This window comes from Apteryx rowi, unplaced genomic scaffold (assembly GCF_003343035.1).
Source record: "Apteryx rowi isolate R43461 unplaced genomic scaffold, aptRow1 scaffold_172, whole genome shotgun sequence".
In the NCBI taxonomy this organism is placed as follows: domain Eukaryota; kingdom Metazoa; phylum Chordata; class Aves; order Apterygiformes; family Apterygidae; genus Apteryx; species Apteryx rowi.
This window is the reverse complement of record NW_020447997.1, coordinates 909,727-928,322: the sequence shown is the minus strand read 5'-3', so window position 1 is coordinate 928,322 and position 18,596 is coordinate 909,727. Positions and strand designations below refer to the sequence as shown.

The 18,596-nt window shown below is 36.6% G+C and overlaps 2 protein-coding genes across 2 annotated transcripts in view; one reads left to right on the top strand and one right to left on the bottom strand.

Moving 5' to 3' along the window:
* Positions 1–9,497, top strand: part of MNS1 (meiosis specific nuclear structural 1) — a 10,079-nt gene extending 582 nt beyond the window's left edge. Inside the window, exons 2-9 of the mRNA XM_026060889.1 lie at positions 99–226; positions 1,589–1,691; positions 2,518–2,747; positions 3,534–3,750; positions 3,829–3,936; positions 5,249–5,506; positions 6,459–6,584; positions 8,442–9,497. Of these exons, the coding sequence (XP_025916674.1) occupies positions 99–226; positions 1,589–1,691; positions 2,518–2,747; positions 3,534–3,750; positions 3,829–3,936; positions 5,249–5,506; positions 6,459–6,584; positions 8,442–8,540 (1,269 nt within the window). The 3' untranslated portion in view covers positions 8,541–9,497. The remainder of the gene's footprint in view (positions 1–98; positions 227–1,588; positions 1,692–2,517; positions 2,748–3,533; positions 3,751–3,828; positions 3,937–5,248; positions 5,507–6,458; positions 6,585–8,441) is intronic.
* A 102-nt stretch (positions 9,498–9,599) lies between these two features.
* Positions 9,600–18,596, bottom strand: part of TEX9 (testis expressed 9) — a 33,907-nt gene continuing 24,910 nt past the window's right edge. The window contains exons 10-12 of the mRNA XM_026060911.1: positions 16,852–16,986; positions 16,185–16,319; positions 9,600–10,135 (exon numbers count right to left, since the gene is read on the bottom strand). Of these exons, the coding sequence (XP_025916696.1) occupies positions 10,058–10,135; positions 16,185–16,319; positions 16,852–16,986 (348 nt within the window). The 3' untranslated portion in view covers positions 9,600–10,057. The remainder of the gene's footprint in view (positions 10,136–16,184; positions 16,320–16,851; positions 16,987–18,596) is intronic.

The window sequence follows — 18,596 nt, the reverse complement described above, 5'->3', positions numbered from 1 at the left end:
TGATTTAGCAAGTGTTTAGTCTTACAGCTTGCCCGCTTGCAAACGAGCGTACAGATGTCTGGGGGCGAGCTGTTACGGGAACTGTTTGCTCTGATTAGGCAGAAGAGAACAAAAAACAGAGAGAGCTGCAGCTGGAGCAGGAAGAAAGGCTGGCAGCTGAACTGGCGAGATTAAACCATGAAAAGCTTAAAGATGAAAAGATGAGGCAACAAGTAAGAGAGAACAGGTATTTTTCTCAAAAATGTAACTACCTTATTTTAACTTCTGCATAACCATCCGGTTTTGTAAAACAATCCTGCCTTTGAAAACTCTCTTTCTAAAACCATTCAGTCACTTGTGTACCTGTCATTCATTTTTATTTTTCTTGATCACGCTGAGGACTGAACCTTGTATCAGGTACCGTAAGATTACAGTGTCAGATATCTTCAAGCAAGGGAGAGAAAGGGGAAAGTTTAGTATACTAAAATCAGATGTGTATTTAGGTACTGGCTTTTTTTAGAACAACCTTTGATTTTTTTGATTTTGCAGAAAAAACACAGGAAAGGTAGGTTTTGAGAAGTGGTTAGGAAAAGACTGTGATTGGAGAGGATGCTCCAGGTGTAAGCGAAGAGTGTTGGGATGGATGCAAAGCAGGCAAGAAGGGCGAGGGAGGTGTGACATTGAACGTTTGAACACAATGAGATGACGGAGTTAGACGGAGACGGGCTAGGCCCTATGAACGTTGTAGCAAAAGAAGAATTGAATCCATTATCTGATTATATTGAATCCGTTAATTGAATCTATTTCCACTAGCATTGAATATGTTGTTGCAAAAAGGACCTCAGTGATTATTTTGCAGTGATTACTTTGGATTACCAACAGGTTATGTTTTCTATTAAAATGTTTTGGAAATAGTCTTTTATAACGTAACTGTTAAACGAAGCATCTCTGATACAAGCCCTTGTTTCTTGCCTGACCGCTGTACCTTCTGTTGCCTCGGGCTCTGCAAATTCTAAGACTCTGATCTCCAGCATATGCAATGAAACAAACGTTATTCTCTGACGCTTTGGCTGCCTGGCTTATGTCAGCATTCATTTAACTTTGCATTCTGTTCATGTGGGCCAGAATTTCCCTCAAGGAATTTTCTGAACAGGGCCATAAATTCAGCACATATTTTAAAAAATCTTTTGTGCAAATCTTTGTTTCCCTTCTTTTCATCCTGTTACACGTGTGACATCTCTCTCTGTTTATCTGCATAGCTGAAGAGCACCTAACTTTAATTTCCTAGTAAGCTGTTAACACTAGCATTACTAAACCTTTATTATTGATTAATACTGTAGTTCATTTCTATGGAATCCATGACAAAGTACAGTAACAAATGTTTGTCAATTACAAATATTTATAATTCAAATTAGTTGGAATCTGTAGTTCAATTTTGAATTGGCTGTTCAGTGGCTGTCACTTTCTTTCTTTCTGTTTGAGGACTTCGTCACATCAGCTCACCTGTAGAGAGATTTGATTTCTCAATACACTTTCAGGGATGGATCAATTTTTTTCCCCACAGGTACCTGCCTCTTGTAATAGGATGAATTTCTTTCTTTTTTTCTAGTCTTGAACTTCGAGAGTTAGAAAAAAAACTAAAATCTGCCTATATGAATAAAGAAAGAGCTGCACAGATTGCTGAAAAAGAAGCTATACAATATGAGAAAATGGTAGTTTCATTCCCATTTTGTTCTCATTTTGTCTAACTGTGCTGAGAAACTCTCCTTTGAAGCTGATGGTCTTTTTCTCTAAAATATCATTAGGTTTAGAATTCAAGGGTTGTTACAAATCTGTTGTTGTTATGAAGGGCTAATTAGCTGGTAATATACAACCTCGAGAAAAAGACTCATTTTCTGGTGCAATCAAAGTAGCTGTATGAAGGGACATAGTTTTTATTTCATTGGTTCTGTAATGATCTATTGAAGTTAAATTGTGAGACACAGTTGCATTGCCTTTGTGCAGGAAGTGCTTCTTGTGGTGAATCCTTACCTCGGAAGCAGCTTGTTGGAAGTGTTATTGCTATATTAAATATTCATTTGAATAACTCTAGAAAAGAATTGTGAACTTTTGTTTGTGGAATAACACTGATGATCAGGCAGCTGATCCTATTAAAGTTTATGCAAAATTCAATTTAAAAAATTGCTATAAAGAAAACACTTTTATTGCAGACGGCGTACAGAGTTAAACCACATTCCAGTTGTCATGCTGCTGTGAGCTAGTTTCACTTACACAATGAATGCTCTACCTAGTTGTAGCGTAATACGTAGCTTCCTTTAGGTACTGTTAGTTCTGTTCAAGTTGTTTAGGTATTCAGGGTTCTACTTATAGAATGTGTATTGAGGCATTATATATACTTAAGGCAGAAAACATTCTTCCTATTTTTGTAGTATAGTATAACTTTCTCTACATTACAGTTGTTCATTGCAAGTTATACTAATGGGAGTAAATAGAAATTTTTTTTTCTTTTTTTTCTTTTTTCTTTTTTTTTTTTTTAAGAAACGTGAGGCTGAAATAGCCCAAAAAATGAAGGAAGAGTACGAAAGGGTAATAAAAGAAGAAAGTTCTGCAGAGCTGAGGCGAAACAAAGAGAAGATAATATATCAGCAAGAACTGGAGAAACAGCTTGAGGAACAAGAAAGGAAAAAGCAGGATGCTTATGAAGAGTTTCTAAAAGAGAAACTCATGATTGATGAAATCGTAAGAAAGATCTATGAGGAAGACCAAATGTTAGTTACTTTGAATTTTTATTGTTTATTGTTTTAAAACAAAAGCCTCATATAATTCTATATAAAAAAATAAATCGTCTATATTTATTTTACAGACGAAGGCCCATTTTAACACATTGTTTCTATTCAGGAAAGTTTCTTAGCCACGTTTTATTAACAAGAGACTGACTTGCATGAATTTTGCTGTCTAAGAGCCAGAATATTCTTGCCATTTCAGACAATCTTGCGTTCTTTTTCCCTAAATGTGAAGTTTAGCTTATTTCAAGGAGTGCTTCCTTTGGGACCATGATGCTGGAAATGACTGCATCTCAGACATTTCCATCTTGCCTTGTGTCCCTGCCTCTCTGTGATCTGATTTTTATGCTTATATTATAGACATGGATAGGAAAGGAGATGTTCATAGGCAAGGATGGAGAGTTGAGTATAAATTAAAAAAAAAAGTTAAGGGATTCTAAACTGAACACAGCTGCTGATTAATTTTTTTTATTATTATTATTTAAAGCCATTGGGCTGCCTTCCTCCTCCTCTTCCTGTTTTGATGGAGCATAGTGGTAGTGAGTACCAGTGAACAGTCTGTCTTCCTGAGTAAAGGTGTTCAACATGAGATTTTCTTTTGCAGGTGGTACATTAATAAGTTATTTCCACCTAAGGGGGCAAGGAGAGTCATTTGAATCTTAATCTCTGGAATGTACTGTTGATGATGACCATATGGTCTGTTTAGTATCTCCCACTGCAACATGTGAAGTAACTATTTAAACACTTCTATTTTTTTCCACTGTTATATAGGGAAAAACAGCTTAAGTTAGAAAAAATGAGAACAACTCAGACATATATTGAAGAATTTAAAAAAGAACAAGCTATCTGGAGAAGAAGGAAACGGGAAGAGATGGAAGAAGAAAATAGGAAAATCATGGAGTTTGCTAACATGCAACGACAAAGAGAAGAAGATCGGATGGCTAAAGTTCGAGAAAATGAGGAGAAAAAACAAAGACTTCAAAGCAGGGTATTAAAGATTGAAATTTATAGAAAAAATATTGTGTATTTTTATATTGCATTTAGAAATGCTTCCTTCTTGTAACAGATTGCCGAGAGTCTGGAAAGAGAACAACAGAAGCGTGAAGAACTGGAACAAGTACGACAAGAGCTGTATCAGGAAGAACAAGCTGAGATAGATAGGAAGAAGGAGATGGTAAGTGATGGCAGGTAGTTGAAGTAATATGTATGAATCAAAGAAAAAGGGGGGGGGAGGGCATTTAATTTTTCCTGGACTTTTCCTGTCGGATATGTATATAGAAACTTCAGAAGTAAAAGTAATTCTTTTTGTTAGATACCAGGATTTTTCTAAGTAATGTGTATATTATGAGTACCTGTGTATAAACTGTTAAGGTAAAATCTGAATGGATAGGACAAGTATTGCAACCTTGCAATAATTCCTGCAGAAGACTCAGGTCAATGGAGCTGGTCTAGATGAAAAAATATATAGTACTAGTGTATAATGCAGTAAAATATATAATTTATAAACCAATTATGGCTCCCAGATGCTTTTCCATCTGCATCTTAGGATGCCCTTTAAGGGGCAAGTAACATCCATTTCCAAAACTTTTCCTTTAGTAATGCTGGTAGGGTTGTTCATGGGTTAGTGTCATTTTTACATTTCAGATTTTGCTATGTTTGCTGTGTTGCTGGTGGCTTTGGGATGGTTTTGAGGGACTTTGTTGAGCCTGCTGTGGTCTGTAAGGTGTCTCAAAGCAAAAAGCTTAATGCTGACACATTTTTAGATGTTTTAAATGAACTGAATTTGAATTGTTTCCACTTCCTGTTCTGGCAAAAGTGTAGGTTTCCAACAGCCTTTATTTCCTAAATGTTCTTAGTCAGACAAGCAGTTTGTAAAGTAACTTAGTTTGGGAGGGAAAATTCCCTCCTTTGATGAGTTTCCTCTGCAGTCCCTAACATATATTTATGTTTTTATTTCAACCAGGAAGAGAAGCGAAGGTGAAGGGGACCCTTATGGTCCCCTTTATAAATTTATTCATCTCATGAAGGAGAATGCCAGTAACTTTAAAGTGCAGGTTTAACCTAAGCAGGTTAATCAGCTCTTTGCTTTTCACATGTCCATTTGCTTTTTTCCACATGCTGCCCTCTCCTTATCTTGCCATGGGTAACAAATAAAATGTAACACAGACTCAAGTACATTAACACTGTTATTTTTAGAGAGCTGTTCAAGGGACTGTCTTCTTGTTTCACTTCATAGTCATAAAAATAATAATTCTCCTTTTGTTCTGGACTTAATTTTGACAATTTTGAGAGACTTGTTACTTGACCAAACTGGTTAATAATTCAGACTTTGTTGTCAAATACAGAGTGTTTGCATTTATTTATGCTAGAATGTAATGAATACAGTAAATTCATGCCACAACAAATCAAATGGACTGTCTGACAGTAATCAAAATTTTTCCAAAGTTTTTTTCAATATATAGTATTTTATTGAATTTCATTTTTAGGCTGAAATTGAAAAGAGAATAAGGCAACGCCTAGACTTAAGGCAAACATATGAAGAGCAATTTGCTTTAAAGAAGATAGTGCAACAAGCTATGCAAGAAGAGGAGGAAGCCTTCAGACAAGAGATGTTAGCCAAATTTGCAGAGGATGATCGTATCGAACAGATGAACGCTCAGAAACGAAGAATGAAACAGCTTGAACACAGAAGGGCTGTGGAAAAACTTATTGAAGACCGTCACAAACAGTTTCTTGCAGATAAAGTAAGAGAAGTTATTTTTCACTTTTGCCTTCAGTCTGAGCTGTGATGTTTCAATAGGTCAATACTTTCCCTGTCCTAAGTAACTATTACAAAGGCTACTGTTAATTAGGGAAAGGTGACAGGGCAATTGCAGAGAATGTACAAAGCAGGGAGCAAGACTGTGGTTTGGTTTGCTGACAAGAAAGAAGTCTTTTTAGAGCTAACTTTGTTCTGCTCGAGAGTCAGTAACACCTGTACATCCCTGTATACATGATGTGCTCTGCAAATAGCTCTTAAAGAGGTATATGATCAGCAATGCAACTGTTGTACAGCTCTGTCACTGATAATATGTGAGAAGGGGGAAAACCCAGCCTTGATTTCAGTTGCTAAATTAAGTCTCTTGGATTAGCATCTGAGAAAGAAAATGCTCACATGTAAACTAAGAACAAGTCATGAGATTCTATTTTGCAGTTTGTGGACTTGTTTTTTAGAGTATAAATCATATGTGTAATGTGAATTGCAATTTCTAGTCATCAGCATGAGAATACATGCCTGTTTTTCCTGAGTTAGAATATTAGGGTAGAAACAGATTGACTTGGAATCACAACTTCACTTACTGATCTTTAAAAAGGGGTTCTAATATGAGAGTAAACATTTACATAACAGACTGGCCCCATGTCTTGCTTTTCAGAGGCTTCCCTCTTGTCTGAGATTTTTTTTTTTCTAGTTACTAAACATGGCTTGTTTAAACAGTGCTTTGTTTTTGACATCCATTTTTTCATCTTTTTCAAATGAATTTGCTGTGACCAGGAGTTAGTTAATTCCTTGTAGACACTGCAGACCCAGAAGAGGAAATGAAAGTTCAAAAATTTACTCCACTAAGAAAAATTTCTATATACACTAATGTAGATAGTGGTGAAAATGAACATTCACAGAACTGAAACTGAACAGTAATGAAAACTTGTTCATTGCAGGAACGTGAACTTGAAGAAAGGCAGTTAGAAGAGAGAAGACAAGAAAACATTCGTGTAATTGTTGAAGAAGAGAGACAGAAACTCCTGAAGGAGCATGCATCTAAATTATTAGGTTATCTTCCTAGAGTAAGTGAATTATATTTTAATGCTTTAAATGTTTGTTCTGCAAATCAGTTTTCTCTTGGATAGTTTAAGGTGAAGTTGCAATACTATGTAAATTACCTGGAATCAGTGGATGTCCTTATTGTGTCAGCCTCCCCTGTGCTCACTTTTGTTCTTTTGATTTGGGAAGCAAAGAACAAAAAGAACTCTTGCTGTACGGGGGGCTTTGAAGGGGCCATATTCCAGTACTGATGGCTTGTATGGAACATGCTCAAAGTGTCAACACAGCCCTTTGCACATCCAAAGTTTTTGGAATATGGAATGTAAGTTTTAAAGCAGTTCTGTCCCAGCTAAAAAGGTCTCTGCTATATCTTAAAGGCTGTTTGCACTAAATTTCTGGGTTGGGATTTTGGGAGCGGATTCTTATAATGTCGCCTGTCTTCTGAGTCTTCTGTGACCATGGAAACGAGGCCTCTTCTCTGTGACACTGCAGTAAACTGCAGTGCTTGCAGAAGAGTTTCAGAGCTCACCGTTCATCCTTACATTTTTGAAAGTTAAAAAGATGGAAGCAGTATCACCTGATGGTACACAAATGAACAAAGAGCTGCTTTAGGAATGTAAAAATGAATTTACAGCAGGGAGGGAATTAACCAGATATTTTAATACACTCTCCTTTTCTGCATACTGAAAAACATTGTAAATTTAGCAGTGCAAAGCATAATTTTTATTAAAATTTAGATATGCTAATTTGGTATATGAATTTGTAAAATTTGGAGTTGAATTTTCAATGAGTCATGTAGAACCTAATATAACTACTTAATGTCATTACTTAAAGGCTTAATTACTAATGTAATTATTTAAAAGATAACTCAAACTGGCAGTATTTTGATATAATTTTCTGGTTTGAATTTACTTTTGGAGGAAGCTTTGGCTATTTCAGAGCTCCTACCTGTTGCATGGTGTTGATGTTCTAGTTTGTTCTTTTCTCCACTTCAACACGACATCTGAATAGAGTGATCATGTTTCACAGAACTTCACTCCAAATAGTTAAATAGGAAAGTTGTACCTCACTGAAGCATCAGATACAAATACAATTTGTAATCTTTTTTCTAAAGACTGCAAGGTATGTTCTGTGGATCATGCATTTTACAAAAATAAACAGGTTGCTTTTTTAAAAATTATCTAAATTGCATCAGACAACTCCAGTTAGATTTAAGCAATGTTTTGTGTACTGGTGTTAACTTTTTTCTTTTCTTAAGCATTAGCTCTAAAATTAATATAGTTTCAGCTAGAGATTTAGCTAGGGAAATGTGTGATTCCTGTGTCCCACTGCTTCCCTTCCCCAAAGAACACTCATTTCCAAAACACAGTTTCTGATTAAGTTGTTCAACACCAGCTAATTTGCAAAATAGCTTATTTGCATGGACTAATTTCAACACAGGTAAAGGTGGGGATAAAGCCCCAACCCAGCCAATGCCTCCTTAATGCAGTTACTTGATTTTCCTAAGCCTAAACCTGTGCTCTGCCAACTGTAGTCACTTTTATTAGAAACAGAATACAGATGAATGTTGTCTTTTGTATAGTGCTAATGCTGGAACCTTCTCTGGCTTCTCGCCATCATTTGCTTGAAGAACAAAAATAGTTCTAGGTTAGCACCAAAGCTACTGATTAGAAATGCATCTGTTGAATTTTTGATGAAGAGTTTCAGGGCTGTCATTCTTCTTGACATTTTAACAGTCACAGAGTTTGTTTTTAAAGGTAACACTTAAGTACCATGGATACAAGCTATTACATTCACTTCCACAGGAAATTTCAAGGATCCGTAATAATCTCTGTATTTTGTTTAATCTTCTCATGTGTGTTTCTTTCTCCTTATTTCAGGGAATACTCAAAGATGAAGATGACGTTAACATGCTTGGTGAGGAATTCAGGTTGGCTTATCAGAAGAGAAGTGGCAATACATTTTCAGCAGAGCACTGAAATTTCCCCCATCTCATCCTCTGGTTCGTCACTAGATGTCATCTGGTTTCTAATGAAAATTTCCATTTGCTGTTAACAGTGAGAAGTTCCTTCTCCATTTTAAGACCAGAGTTCTAAACTGATGAGCAGCTAGTTTTATTTAAGTATATGTTGTATTTTTTTTTCCCCTCACCAATAAACTATTTGTTATAGATTTCTCTATCACTTTACGTAAGACAATGAAGTTAGTCCTGCAGCAATGTTTAAAATGTTTTTTTCCAGTAACTTTACAGAAACTTAAGCTAGTGTAAATTCAGCTGTCTATCTCAGTAGGGACTATATGATTATCTTAAAGCACTATTTTTATTTTTAATTTGAAGGTTTATCTACATTGCCATTACACTATTAAAATACTAATCTAAATGTAGATTGTCTTATCTCAAATGGCAGGTCCGAGTTGCTTGTTTCACTGCTAGTCATGTTCCTTTGCTTCTAGTAGGGTCTTAAGTGTACAAACAGTTTTCGTTCTGAGGTCAGAATCATTGTTTATTCCCTTCTTTCAGTGATAAACCTGTCACTTATGTTTCATGTTCCTATTAAATTACTCTGAGGGAGGAATCAATTGAAATAGCTGAGGTATGACAGATTCAAGCAAGCAGCACAGACTTGGACAGTTTTTGTTCATTAATGTACACACAATATGTTCAGCTCATCTACACTCAAACTTTTACCTAGTTCTTGATTATGAAGACACCATTACAAGGTCTTTAAGGAGGCAATGTCTATACAGCACCTGTGAAAATAGAGCCATGTATCCCTAAGCAGTATCTGATGGCCAGGGAAAGATTCCAGCCTTTCATCTTGACTAAATAAAGCAGCAATTTTAAACAATACAACTATATTGAATTATGGATCCTATTTGAGATTGAGGGGCAAGTCTCACGTATGTTTTTGCCAGCCAGGGTATAAGCAAATTATCAACATTTCTATAAAAGAGATGCTGATGCTTAAACTAGATTGCCAGTCTGATTAGCTGGGGCAGGGGGGAGGGGATCTGTTGCAGAGAACAGATAATACCAGTTATTTTCAAAACATTTATTTTAAAATGGACCTGACATTTTCTTCTCAAATGGATCATAGGTTCCTTTCTTCCTGATGCAATGAGAAGTTTTTTGAAATTAAACACAGCCTTCCCTTTGGCCTGAATATCACCTTATCTAAGGCAGTTTTTAAATAGTGAAACAGAACAAACCAGTAACAGAGTTTACTTGTTGGAATAGTCCTTGCATGTTCTGTGCTTGTCTGCTCACTACAGAATGGACAATTTCAGTACCACTTCAGCAGAGATTTAGATTTCAGAGGATATTACAACACAATTTAAGCTAGCAAGGCTTTTACAAGTTAAACAATTTCAACATAAGCAAAATCAACAAAATGAATTTAGCGGGATATATAGGTATAATTAACAAGGGGTACTTATCTACAGTTCCAAAATAATGTACTATCTGACTTGTGTTTCAAGTTGCTTTTTCATTGAATCAAGAATTTCCCCAGTCCAGCGCTTTCATGAATTCCTCTTCAGTAAAAGAAAGCATCTTAGCAGCTTCAATGTGCATCTTAAAGAAAAAGAAATTAAATTAGCTAGAAGCAGAGGACAAAACAGCATGAATGACTAATATAAAGTCCTGTGTAGCTGGGATATCTAAAGGCTGCTTCGAGTTTTTTAAGATATCTAGTTTGCTCTATCAGTCTACTTTTTCATATTGTGGTATTGATGGATGTTCACCTGTTCAAGCTGCAGCTGCTATTCATATTTTTCTGCAACAATTTTTCTGCTATTTTGTAGTATTAACATGTTTAAAAAAAAAAAAAAGTGGAGAGGAAGGGGAAACACATTTTTTGTGCTAAATATTGCAATTTCCACTCTAGTAAATGAAGACCTGTAGCTTTTCCTTAGTTCCTTGCATTGCTTTAAAGATATTACAGTATTAATAGGGCATGGAAATTACTGAAAAATCTGACAACCCTTGTGACACCTTAAGAAAATTTGTACACTTTCAAGCTGATCAATATTCATCTCAACTTTAAAGCTATTACAAAGCAAATATATCATTGATATTCATACTCAGAATGATAGTGCTTCTTCTAGTGCACATAATTTAGCATTAGATTAGTATTTTAGCAAAATAATGTACTGCTGTTATAAATGAACATAATCAGCATAAAACAAAGAGTAACTGCGATACAACATGAAGAGATACCTGGCGCTGACCACTGGTTGCTATGTTGCTATACGTGTGCATATATATATGTGTGTGTGTGTGTGTGTGTATAAACACATACACATCATAGAACTACAATCCACCGTGGCAAATAGGCAGATAGATACACACACCCCTATGTATACGTGTAAACATCATGACTTTCAGCTACAGTAGCCTGGATTCTGTATTTCTACTATGTAAAGCAGAGAACAGTACTTTAAAGGGAACACGTATTAGCCAAAACCAGCTTTTTAACTTATAACAAGCTATTTTCAGATCCAAAAAATGGAATTACTTGGAAAAATATCAAGGTAGCTAAAGAGAAAACAAGTATTAGTATTTAAATGGCACTATGCCCCAACAAAACAAACTACCCATTAAAAAGGGGCAGCAGCCAGAAAGCCCCGAAAGCTGATGGAAGCAAATCCTCACACTGAGAACGACACAATCTTTTTACCTGTGCTCATTTAAAGTGGCAAGGAAAGTGTCCAAACTAAATAGTTTTTATTTAGAATGTACTTTTTAATAAGACAGCTATGTTTTGAAGCACAGGAAACAGCTGGGGTATACAAAGGATCTGAATTTTTTTTACATACATATTGTCAGTTCATAACAGAAGAAAGAGGATCCAACTCCCACATGTAATACAGTACCCTCCAGCTCTGCAAAGCTCACAGTAACTTCCCTTAATCCCTTTTTAAAACTAAGAATTTCTACAAAAATCTCACTTTCAAGACAAGCAGAGAATGGTCTGAGAGACCAATTTGAACACCAGCAACTACTTGCTGCCAGCTGCAACTCATCCTACTGCTGATATTCAATGCCTTTTTGAGATCTTTATCATTCTTCATGTGGTAGCATATCCTCACCTTCAGGCTAGCTGCACCTGCTACATGCATCTGAATCTGGCACACAAATGGTCCAAACTAGGTTTTTCTGATGAATTCAATAAAAGGCTTTGGCAAAATAAAATTGAAGTTCTTCAGGTGATTATGTATATTGGTCACATGTGAGCTTTGACTGCCCTTCCCTTCTCTTCCTACCAGAAGTTATAAAAGGCAGAGTTAGTGCCATTCTCTTTCAGCTTCTTCCAACCACAGTCTGTTTGCAAGGATGAAAATTAACAGCATGTTTTCTGTAAGTAGTTAATGTTTTTAATACAAAGGATAAGTAGCTTCCTCTACTCTGTCTATCTGCAGTTCTGATACAGTGTTTGCTTGTTAAATATATTTAGTCGAGTTTTGTAACATTCATCTGAGGCTATGTTTTTGATTCACAGGGGAACAGAACTACTATGCCTTGACACCCATTTCAGTGAATTCATGGTCCAGAGAATGACAGGCTAGTTTGTGTACAGAGTATATGTTGAGTGAATACTACATCTTTTTCATTCTCAAACTTGAAGAGCTAGAAAGGCCAAACAATGTTAAGCTAACACTATTTCTGTTAGATGAATTCCCAAGATCTCCTCTGTGCCCTGTTGCTGGTAGGAAAAAAATCTCTTCTACTGGAAGTGCATTAGTAGCCCCAGCTCCTCCTTAGGTCATTTCCTTCCATCTCCTACAAAACCTGGGCCATCAGCAGATGAGTCAGGGCCCGTGCATCTCCCTTCAGGAAATCTAAAGAATGATTTTCTGCCCCCAGAATGTCAGAAAAGGGAAGTGACTGTCAAGTACTGCCATTTAAAGAAACAGACCAAAGGTGCTCAGAAACTGGAGGATTAAAGGTGTCTTTTAAGACCTGTTTCCATATAGGAAAAAAAAGCAGGCTGCCATCGCTGTTCCTCTTGCAGGCCCGGCCATACAACTCGTGGAGCGAGGAGGAGGCCTCCCTGGGTCTGGCGACGCAGCCTGGCAAGGAACGCCAGGAGACGGTAACTACCTTCTCGCAGTCCCTCACGCAGGCAGGTGAGCTGCAGCAGGTGCTGCTGAGGTATGAAGCTCCCCGTTAAAGTCCCTCTTAGCCTAGCTATATTAAGCTTTCAAGATACGAGCAACAGACCAACACTGGCTTCCCAACTCAGTGAGAACAGTTACACCCTTAGCTCTGCAGGCCACTAACTAAAAACCCAACAAGTAATAAGTGACCTGGTCAAGGAGCTGGATCCTGGAGGGAATGGAGGATGAGATAAAGTGTTCAATTATAATAGTGTCATATGAAATACAAATAGAGAAGTAATTTGCTGAACAGATGAAATGTCTTCAGGAACACTGAAACTATTTATAGGCATTCTGGAGATTTGTTTGGAACAACCATAGGACTAGAGTGCGGCTATAGAAGGATGCATCTTGTATGGAAAAGATAGAAATGGAAAAAAGAGAAAGACCGCATTGCAAAAATGCACTTGGTTCTCAAGCTGAACAAAATCTGATAGAACATCTCAAAGTGAATAAAAAATATCTGAAATGACCATACTCTTTCGAAGCATGATTACCTCTGCTGGTAGGAGCAGCTCCAAGTTTCTCTACAGAATGTAGAGTGCTACAGAAGCACCCCTCTAGAAGGGAGCTGCAAATTCTAATTACTACTCTCAAACATCATTACAAGCGCCTATCAGTACACTCAATATGCAGCACTGTAACTAATAAATAATACAAGTCTGCAGACATTAATACTCCAGTATTATCTAAGAGGCACAAACTGTTATAGGAGATTTACTGTCTGAGATAGTGAACTTTTTGGTTCAGTCAAATAACACGCAGCAGACTCAGAACTGCAGTCCTTTTCTTTTCTTTTTTTTTTTTTTCTCCTAAGACTGGTGGTACCCCAGAAGTCTCACTAGCTTCTTCTGCAGCCATTTTTTTGTAAGCAGTATTTAGAAACTTACTGAAAAACAGGTATCCTAAAAGAGGTGAATGAAAATTCTTTTTAAACAGATTAATGGTATCAGTATTATCCCAAACAGGTATGTCATCAGTTTCAGGCTTACTCCTATTACCTATCCTCCTCTGTCCCTTGTTTGTTAGAGTTGTATTTCAAATTCAGTGGTATGTTTCCATATTGCAACTCTCCATTCTTAGAATAAGCATCTGCACTTTGCTATATGAAATTGCCACTTCATGCACAACTCTCCTCTATGGAGGCTCAAAAGTTCCAAGAGTGTTTACAAGATGTCTGGTGATCACTGCAGCACTCTGAAGGGTAAATGCAAGTATTACTCTCTTTCCTTATCTCAAAGGCTTGCTCTTCTAAGGTGCTACTACTCAACAAGTCAGCATTCACTGCATTCTTCAGCTCTTTGACAGTTTAGGTTTGAGAGTACTTAAAGAAAAGCCTATTTCCATCACAAAATGTATCTCTGGTGTTCTTCATTCTAACACATTCTCCAGCTACCTGCACTGATCAAGATTCAGCACAGTAAGCAATCAGAAATCAACCTCTCTATAATGTTAAGATCCTATATAGACAATTCTGAAGCACATAGTCCTGCAGATTTTCATTCTGCAAATAACTGTTGGAGCTCAGCGACTCACCTGTGTCATGCAGCCTTACAAGGAAAATCAATACAAACGGTAGCATGCAATCTTAATGCACTGCTTTTGTAAATAAAAGGTGTGATGAAACTATAAGACCTAGATGAGATAGTAAGTGGAAAGATTTCTTTGGTTTGGGCAACATAGCTCAGTATGTGCTCCTCTCATTCTAATCTCCTTTCATGAAAACCTACAGATCTTTCAATCTGTGCCATCAAAGCTCATTTGGCAGGTCTATTGTGAAAATATATATTGAGAGATGCAAGGTATCTACCCACTCTGCAGGGTCCAAGGTGTCTCTTTCCAAGTAAAATACCCCACTTTGGGGAGACATTAGTGGAGCTTTACCAAATATGATAGATCATAGCTAAAAAATCCTTAACTATCTGAACTACAAATCCACTGTTCACTATGACAGTTTTCAATTAAAGCTGTACCACTAATTACTATCCTTATCCTGAGCAGGAGATATTAATACATAACTGAAAAAATATATATTTTTTTCAAAGAAGCAGACAGTTAGGACTCATCTAATCCTGATTTCTAAAACAGTATCAGAATTCCATGATTACATTATTCACCTTTTTTTTTTTTCAGAACCACATACTAGTCATTCAGAAAAGCAATTTTATCTTTGATAGAGCAACAAAAGAGTATGTATATAAAAAAAGAATCACTTAGAATTTCATCAAGGCTACACCAAATGTTGGATTAGATAAAGTGTATTACTTCCATCAGATTATTTAAACAAGTTTTAATCCATCTTTCCTGTTCAGTTTGTCTCAATACCACAGTGTGTGTAGTTTCCCTTCCAAATCTTTCCAATCCCAAATTATGGGATTAGCCACGGACTTGTTCATATCTGAGAGAGTATGCTAAAGAAGAAACAGGTAGAGTTGACTCCTCCTTTGATCCATAATTTCCATAATCCATAATTTCTCAATATGCCAAATCTTCACCTGAACCCACTATTCAGGACCAATCCTCAACAATGATGATGTTCAGCAAGTATTCTACCACCGATTCTCTATTCAATTTCAGCTTCAGCTACTACTAAAAGAAACTAAAAGGCAATAGCCCCTGGTCCTCCCTTTTATGACCTGAGAAAGAGGAATGGAGGGAGATGATACAAAATGAATGTAGAACCAAACGATGATCAAAATAAGGCTATTTGCAAGTGCGGCGTGGATGGGAACACCCATGCAGCCATGCAGGTGTTACTATATTGTGCGATTCCAGAATATTCCATGATATTTCAGAAATTATAAAAGGATATAGGTCAACTCCTCTTTCTGTCCAGTAAATCTATACTTAGTCTAAATACACACACACACACACACACATATATTTTGGCACAAAGGGAGATCTACACCTGGGCAGAAGTGCATATATACAGAACCCTGGAATATAAATTACCCAGAGGCAATGAATTCCTTAGCCTGTCATAAAGTTACTAGTAAAGAAGGACACACATTGAGGCAACCCATGAAGAATTTAGGTCTGAAATGTAATAGCTTAATCTTGAGAGGGCATTCTGCAATAGCTGCTGATACAACAATATGATGAATGAAAAAAAAAACCTCGCACGCCAAGATGGATTCTACTAACACAGCCCCACTGGGAGCCTGCTGTTATTACCTGCACTGTATTTGCTTTTGAACAAACAGACACTCTTAGTCCCAAAGCTTATCAGCAGTAGTCTTTCACCAGGACAGGATATGTTCCAAGTTAGGAATGGAGTCAATTCAAGAGAGGATCAGCCTTTGCTATGAAGGACAATGTTGGCAACACGCACTCATAAAAGTGAGGCTGCTGCTCTTGCATTGAAATTTCCTGGTCTCCATGCTCATTATACAGTATGTTACCTGACAACTGACACATTTAGCTTAAAGTTGTTAACTGAAGTATAACAGTATTTGGGTTCTTACCTTTTGTCTCTTTAAAATATCGATTAACTTTAACTGCTTCTTAAAACCTGTCATTAGCTCTCCTTTTTGTTTCTGCAGTTTCTTGTTTTCTGTTTTTAACTCTTCAATCGTTCTGAGTTCTTGGTTAGCTGCATCCTACCACAGAGAAAAAAGAAGAAACTTGTTATTCTTGGAAGTGGTGTTTTAACCAATGAAACTTGGCATACCATATCAAAATGACAAACAGTAGCCACATGTGACAATTCAGAAAAGAAACAGAACAAATCAAAATATTCCCTCACCAAAGCCTAAAAGAAAAGAAAAACTCAAAGATAACAATACTTATTGGAACTATTGAGCAAACACAAGACACATTAATATCACTGTTTGCTAGTGTATATATGAGGGATGTATATGTACTGCTCCCTCTTTCTAAACACATCTAATTTTCAAACAAAAGGGAAAAATACAGATAGACTATAGCTTTATTCTATGTATTTTTACCTCCAGCATAGGTTCTAGTAGTATCATCAGAGATACTGAATCAAGCCGTTTGGTGACTGATTACAAGTTAATGCTGAAATTGTCTACAAGAGAGAAAATACTTCCAAAGCTGATCAAGCCTTTTGCCTCATTCTAGCATTTTTGAGTGATTACAAATTGAATTTTTTTTTCTAAGCCACTGTACCTTGTTACTTTGCTTCAGTTTATTCAGCTCTACTTTATACCTTTCTGCTTCTTCCATGGCCCTATTTAAGCGAACTTCTGTTGCACTCTGACTGGTTGAGGCCTGCTTTTGTACACGCTTTAGATTCTCTAATTCCTATGTAAGAAGCCAAAGAGAAAAACAGACATTATGAATAATGGTATTTAATGGATCCCATATAAGCAATACATTTACATCAAGGCTCATTCTTGAAATCTTGCTGTGGACTTTTTTGGCCTCCAAACAGAATCAGTCTCTAGGCCCCCTTATTCCACTGTTATAACATCTACCTCTTTTTCTTTCTTGAAAATCTTGAAAAGCTATCTTTCTAATCTTGAATATTCTCTTTGAATATTGTGGAGCTGATCATGTAAGACCACAGGACTAACTAAAAAACCTTGTGTACTCTGTCAGAAAAAAATGTTGTATGCCCAATCTTGTGACAGATTTTGGAACAGTGACTAGTATCCCCAGCTGCTTTTTCACCACCTGTTTCTTTTGCCTCTTTTCCCCAGATATTAGCACAAATCAGTAATTAGCATTAAAAAGTTAAAACAGCCTAACTGAAGATGGCTGAGGGTGATAACTATTTCATCTAGGAGATAATAGTTCAAGTGTTTATGGCAACAGGGTAAACAGTTCCCTCTCATCTCTGGTGCTAGTATTTCACAGTGCTATGAGTGGGAAAATGAGAAAGAGACCAAGTTGAGGAACAGAGTAATGAGATTAGAAATCAGGGAATACAGATAAAAGACAAAGTAGAATAAATGAAAGAAACAATTTTGGCAGAAAGAGCACATCTTGTCATTTGTGGAAAAGCAGTAGACTTTTTTCTTTTTAATCCTATCAAACTTCCAGTAGTAGGTGCAAAAAGACAGGTTCATTCAACCAAAATGGGGTGGGGGGGGGGCTTTTAAGCCTTTACCGTCAGGCTATTTTGTTTCTGAGCAATTGTTCTAGTCTCTCAATTCCACATGAGCACTTGTGGTGGTTATTTTAAACTTCCACATCACTTAATACATTTAAAAATACATTTTTTTTGTATTAAAAATACAATTTTAATATTCTTATACTGTACCTCAAGTAAATGTCTAATTGACAAATCTATACGGCAAAAACATTTTGGCAAATTATGACAGACCAGGTGCTTCTGGAAGCCTTTGTATCTTCTCCAAAATGGTTGAAGAAAACAGAAGGAGTGAAAATCCAGAATAAGCTGTATTTCACTAATCCTTCAAAATTCAATTGTTGAGTGTGCCTCCTCCAAGAGTTCACAAAAACAGCCTTTGTTCTACTAAATTTTGTTGATAACCTGTTCATCTGATTGGTAAGAGATGGGTAAAAGACTGGACAGTGGGGCAGTGGAGTCTTTCCCCGGACCACGCACATGCACATACATTTTCAAGGAAAGCAAATTCATTTGCTGGGAACTGCTCCCCAGGTTTCCATAGAAAACAAGCTGCACAGTATGCAAATCTCTTCGTCTTATATCAAGATAATGAAGCTGTGAATAGGGTCAATTAAATCTTTACTGCTAGGTATTTTACTCTGCATTGATACAAAAAGCTTTGGAATATAGCCTTTCAAACATTTCATGTCATTTAATCAAAGAAGCGTAATCATTCTTTTAAGGCTTTTTGACATTTATTGTCATATATAATACCTTATCAAGGATATTTTGCAAGCCATCCAGTGAGGGTATATTGTTAAATATATTTGACTCCAAC